General features: G+C 34.2%; 1 protein-coding gene across 2 annotated transcripts; it reads left to right on the plus strand.

Moving 5' to 3' along the window:
* Positions 1-1,904: 1,904 nt before the first annotated feature.
* Positions 1,905-5,415, plus strand: LOC129806360 (uncharacterized). 2 transcript variants are annotated; one of them, XM_055854918.1, is made up of 5 exons: positions 1,905-2,399; positions 2,503-2,884; positions 3,062-3,142; positions 3,399-3,488; positions 4,942-5,415. In XM_055854918.1, the coding sequence occupies exons 1-5, from the start codon at positions 2,249-2,251 to the stop codon at positions 5,207-5,209; spliced, it is 972 nt and encodes a 323-aa protein (XP_055710893.1). In that variant the 5' UTR covers positions 1,905-2,248; the 3' UTR covers positions 5,210-5,415. The 2 variants fall into 2 exon arrangements, with proteins under 2 accessions (XP_055710893.1, XP_055710901.1); XM_055854926.1 differs by having other exon boundaries at positions 1,907-2,399; positions 2,503-2,869.
* Positions 5,416-6,308: the final 893 nt, after the last annotated feature.

The raw sequence follows: 6,308 nt of genomic DNA on the forward strand, positions 1-6,308 counted from the left end.
AAAGGGTCAAAATTACTCGCTATTTAAGATTTTGAAACCTTCGGGAACGGGAACCTTCGGGAAATCTTTAGTCTGAACACCGCTTTACTCTAAAACGTAAAGTCTTGTAGTTCTTCGTGGTTTCCTTTTACTCTTTGAACATCTGAAACAGTGAGAAAATTCCAAAATTCCAAAATGGACAAATTGTTCCGAATTACCCCATTTTACCCTAAGTCGGATATTTTTCATATATTTAATGAAATATAATCCAATTTCACTTTTCACATCTCAGTTTGTATTTGTAAAATATATTATTTGCGGCCATTGCCGTCTTATGTCCAACATGCAACAACTTTGTAACATGTAAGTGATGTAAATTAAATAATATGCAGAAAAAAAATTTAAAAAAATCAAATGAGTAAGTCAGATAATCAATTTCATTTCATTAAATTTAATATATTTTTTTCTATAATTATCCCACCCAAGTAACCTAATTTAACATTCAGATCTGTTATCATTGAAAATTAAAATAAATTTAATATATTTTTTTCTAATATTATCCCACCCAAGTAACCTAATTTCACATTCAGATCTTTTATCATTGAAAATTTTCATAGTTGCAAAAAATGCAAAACTCTAATATTTTACATTAAAAAAAAACAACTTCAAAAGTATTACGTTGAGCTTTCATATTTGCATGATTAAAAATTTTCTGTTTTTTTTTTTACTCGCCGCGTACTATAAGTCCATTTTTTGTGAAATAAGTAGCATTTCTTCTGGCTAAATCATCATCATCATTGATGGTATGAGTATAATACCAACACATCTATGCTCCCTTCAATTAATATCAATTTAATCAAACGCTCTTTTATTTGGCATTCCTCACCATTATAAAAATCTCTCATATACACTCATCCAATTTAGAGCTTCAGAAGATAACCATACTACGAAAATAATAATAATAAAAAAAAATATCTACCGGGCATTAGAGATTGGTGTACAATGTTTCTTTTGGCTAAATTTCAGTGGTTACAATTTAATTTTCTTCACACGCGTGTGCTTGTGCCCAAGAGACCGATAAAATGAAATTTGAAAAATTGTTTTATCTCTGTGTTTGAAAGGCATCAAAGAGGCGCCACTATAGCAATATTATACAACGTTGAAAAACAACACACAAAAAAAAGAATCGTATCTCATTGAGCTGATAATCAACCTTAAAAATATTTACTTTTACCTCCAATCTAATGTCTTATGTAAAAAAAATTTTTTTTTCTTTGATTGTTGGCTGAGGAAAATTCCGCGCATTTACCATCCAGCGGTACCAATATTGTTCCCGAAGGGTGGAGCATAATTGTTGGAAAAAGTTGTAAACAAGCATTAAAAAGTCTTATTCTTATGAGACTCCAAAAATCAATAGTCCTTTTCCCTTGTATTCTTGCCTGTGTTCCCCCAATACTATCATCAGAGACGATGGGTTTAGATATATAGCAATTTTATCTCTATGCTGCTATAAGCTTTAAAGTAAATCTTATGCCTGAATTCGTCTCTGTGCGCATAATGAATGGTTAGGTTTTTTTTTCTTTTATTTAAGAAAATCCTACAGTATATTTGAGAAAATATCTGAGAAATTGAGAGAGAAAGAGAGACTTGAGAATAACTTTGTGCTCAGTAAGTCTGCACACAGGGACAAAATGCTTACTACCACAAACCTTGCAACGTTCACAACTGAAGAGTTCGTGAACAAAATAAATAAAATCCGGCCAATTTGAGCTCATGGGTGCGAAGAGATAGGGCCCAGATGGTATTAGAATGAGCGAATGAGATGGTAAATACCTTTGAGTGTATATGAGAGAGTTTTTAACTTTTATTATAAAGGAAATTTCTATACCTAAATACGCGCCATACATTTTTATGATTGTTTTTAATAGACCCGATTGGTGTGCGACTTTACGACGATTCGACGCCGAAGTTCCCTTCACCGAACAACAACCTCACAATTTTGTTGGAGAAGAGCTATGAGTTTACTGTTAAAATCTCGCTGAGGAAAAATTAGTTTTAAAAACTACGTCGCACCGTGAGGGTTTACGCTTGACTCTCGTCCGTTCCCGGATATTTTTTCTTATTTTTATTTAACTCCAACGGGTATCGCACCAATTTAGGCTGGATCATCTTGTGTATATATATTTTTTTGTCTATCGCTCCAACGTCTTTTTGGGTATAAGTGTAATAACTGGAAGATTTTCTTGTCGCAATGCGAATAGTTTCTTAAATGCCAGACAGAATGGGTGACTTAGATAAATGCATTATCGAGGAATACGCAAAATGTCGAGCATTCTACGATAAGAGTCATCCGAATTTTAAAGATAGAGTACACACCGAAAAGGCATGGATGGAAATCGCGGCCAAATTGGGCTACAATGGTAATAACGATTTTTTTTCTTTGGCATTATTAATTGCTGATGCAAGATATTGACTGAAATATATATCTATATTTTTTTTGTTTGGTCTTGGGAAATTCTACAGCCAACCTCTTGAAGGAACGAATGTACCAATTGAGGAATCGATACAATCTGGAGAAGCGGAAATTGGAGACAATGCGACAGGAGGGTGAGGAACCAAGATGCACTTGGGCCCTATACAATCTTATGACATTTCTGGATGGTCACATTCGCCCCAGAAAATCCTATAAAGCCATGATGCGTCGTAATCAACAACGGCAGCAAGGCAATCATATGCCATCAATAACGCGACAACACCAGCAATTTATAGACTCTATCGCGGGCAATTCAGAGTGCAGTCTATTTGAATTGCAACGACAGCAGCAGGAGAACTATCAAAAGATGGTCAACGAGGCACCGGCTGAAGTTAAAGCGGAATACGTCTATGACTCGTACGGTCCAATCGTGTAAAATTCACCCCCTTTTTTACTATCTGTAAAATTAAGCACTTAAGATTTGCCGTTTTCTTCATTTACAACTCAACAATAATTTGACGTTTTCTACTCTTTTTTTTTAAACTTAATTCACGAAAAAAAAACTTTCTCAATTTTAATGGTACTATTCTCTCTCACTTTGTTCACCAGTGACGAAATAGATGAGGAAGACGTTGCAAATCAACAATCACCGAATGGAGTGGAGAATTTTATAAATCCCACCGTTTTACTGTAAGTCTTCCACATCATACTTCTCGCTCTTTTTTTTTATTAGTCTTAATATTTATTTATTGATGGTGCTCTTCCTCGAGCAATTTCTTTGATTCTCTTTTATTTTTTTTTTCTTAACTCAAAACATTAGAGTGTGAGTTTGCAAGTCATAACTAAAACCTGACTTTGGGGGGGCGTAAAGGGCTTGAAAGTGACATTTAACGTTTTTGGCTCTTGTGCAATTAATTAAATTAAATTTTGCTGTTACTATTTGTAGAGGTGCGGACGATTCAAAAGACGAAACCGCCGAGAATAGTGAGCAGAAACAGAGTGCCAATGTATCGGAATTATCGCAACCGCAAGCAAGGTATGTAAAACACGTGTGTGTATGTGTTAAATTCTATGATTCTCTCTCTCACTCTATGAAGGTGTAAATATTAAATCGCGCGTTGATTTTTTTTCTACTTTAACGCCACGAGTTTGTATTGGGTTGATAAAAAAGTTCGCAATGAATATTGAAAATAATGTTACTTGGGTACAATTTTTAACTTTGGATATAAATCGCCTTTTACTGATTAAAAATTCACGTAAAACCAAAAAAATAAAATAAAAATAAAATAAACAAAGTGACTAAACTGTGTTCAAAAATTTTCACACTGCAGCAACACATCGTCATATGGCCTGATGTAAGGCAACTGTGACAGTTTCACCGATTTTACCCTTACAAGTTGAAAACACTTTTTCTTGCCATGTTTCACCTAAAATAATTATTTTCTTGCTCAATTTGTATTTTTTAATGACTAAACGTACGTTTTAGGGCTTTATGTTGATCTGCAACAAATTGTCATATGTCCCAAAGCAAGGCATATGAAGCAGTTTTACTTTTTAGTTATCATTTAAAATAAGCCTAATTTTCAACACATGAAATAAAATTTCGCTCCAAACTTTTGGAACAACCCAATAGTTTGATTTTTATACGTTTGTGTTACAAAAATTTTTGTAAGATATCAGTTGAACTAAGGCGCCTGTAGTGGTTTTAATACTCGTTAGATATTGCTGTAAGAGCAATTGTATGTTGTTCAGAGAGTGGGTGGTTTTGAGAATGTTACGTTTTATAGTGTAATACTTTATTTTTGGGCATAAAAATGTTATTAAATAATAAAATTTATCCTCATACTGTGCAAATGTACGACTGCGCATTTCTTCTCAACATTAATGTTTACCCTAGAGATATATATTCTATGTTGATATCCCTATAACCCTTCAAGAACCATTGGAAACCACGTGAGTGTTTTCTGTGTCTCAATTCATGAATAATCTGACAAAGTTGTCTGGTTTGCAAAAACTTAGCGATACATTCTTTTTTTTTTCAAAATACCTCACAAAAACGTTAAAGACATAAATATGAGTATTTTTAGAGATTGCAGAAGAGTGGGCAATATTTCAGTTAAAATGCTCTGGAAATATAAGATTTAAAATAATAGAGTTTGAATTTGTGAAAATTTTGATATATTTTTTTGACAAAAAATAAAAATCAAGAAGAAATGAAGCATTTTAACATTTCAAATGTTTCTGATTAATCTTACGTTAATAATTCGATAACTTTTTCTATACTTTTTTTTTATCGAACTTTTGATATTGATATTTTATATTTACTGTAAAAAAAAGTGTTCCAAAAAGGTGAACCTTTTCTAATTACCAAGAAGTCAAGACTTTTAGCTAATACATCGCACCATTTCTGCATTATCGATATAATCGAAAATAACTTTTCAGTGTAAATTGCAACTGTATAGCATTCTAATCTTTTTTTTATGCTACAGCACCAGTCAACCGACACCCTACATAAATGTCCGCCATGTGGATGGAATGAAACGCAAACATAGCGAAATATCTGGCCATCATCATGATCAATTCTATCTGCAGAATCAACTGCTGGCTCGACAAAATCTCGAGAGACGCACGGACAAATTTAACGCCTTTGGCCATTTCATGGCGACGTCGCTGGCCGAAATGCCGGAACACCGAGCCCTGGAGCTGGTGGCCAAGTTCACAATTCAGCTGGTGAATGCACTGGGTGAGAAACACTGAGATTTGCGTCTCCAGCATCATGTTTTCCATATTCTGGCAGGGAATATATGCAAATGCTGCCACCATTGGCTGATGGAGGCCCCAAACAGTATTTACTTCGCATCAACCTTAATTTAGTGTCCGTGTCTTTTTTATATAAAAAAAAACTTATGTATTAATGTTAACTCATGAAGAGAGTTAATAAATCCTCAAAGTAAAATTCTCAACTTACTTTTTTTTCTTCTTCTTTTACATCTTATGAGTAATGAATTTAAATTTTTTTTTCGAGTACAAATATCCAATAAAGAAGAGTCTTTGAGTATATTCCATCAAGAGTGTGGATGGGTCTTTGGGTTTTAATTCAGTAATTTGTGGTACGCCAAACGTCCGGTAGTTTTTTAATCTTCGCGGTTATTTGATACTAAGGCGGAGAGTATATACCATCTCAAATTTCCCTCTTATGCCATTGTTTGTGAACTTGGCTGTTCGTGTCATAGTTGTATCTGCCCACAGTGGCATGCAAGAAAGTGCATGGTGGGTCCAAAAATTCTTATTTTTTTGCCTTATTGAAAAGGAAGCATATAAAGGGACAAAATAAGAACAAAAATTGAGACACATATATTGTTATGCTGTGACATTCCACAATTCAGCAGACCCAACAGCAAGACACTGTCTGAAAGATCCAATTGATCCCCCTCCCCCAAGCTTCCAGTCTTTCAATATAATGATGAGATCTGCATATAGGGGCCCTGTACTACATTGTCTCGGCTGATGAAATTGAATATTTCACGGTTCAACTGAGATCGAAAACATGGCACAAATGAAGCCTAATATCGGATTTTTAAGTTGAACGTTTTTGCTTAATTCCTGCTCGACTAATCTCTACAAGATTGTTTTACCTCCTTCCTCATATACACTGTAATATGTATTTCTTATAGACATCGCAGACCGACAAGAGTCTACTGGATTCGTACAAAGTGAAAGAGGTGTTCGGACACAGGTTCATTGCAGAGTGTAAAGAAAATAATGAGAAATTTGACGTGGCGATTGTGGTAGGGAAAAGTTCTACAAGAACCCATCTCATACAATGTTGATGGGAAGGTGAAGAAGTTATAAAAGA

The sequence above is a fragment of the Phlebotomus papatasi genome, chromosome 1 (genome assembly GCF_024763615.1).
Source record: "Phlebotomus papatasi isolate M1 chromosome 1, Ppap_2.1, whole genome shotgun sequence".
NCBI classification, from domain to species: Eukaryota; Metazoa; Arthropoda; class Insecta; order Diptera; family Psychodidae; genus Phlebotomus; species Phlebotomus papatasi.

Coding starts and splice junctions, on each gene's coding strand:
- LOC129806360 (XM_055854918.1), top strand. CDS start 2,249: ATGCCAGACAGAATGGGTGACTTAGATAAATGCATTATCGAGGAATAC. Junction 2,400..2,502: donor GGCCAAATTGGGCTACAATG/GTAATAACGATT, acceptor GAAATTCTACAG/CCAACCTCTTGAAGGAACGA. Junction 3,143..3,398: donor ATAAATCCCACCGTTTTACT/GTAAGTCTTCCA, acceptor TACTATTTGTAG/AGGTGCGGACGATTCAAAAG.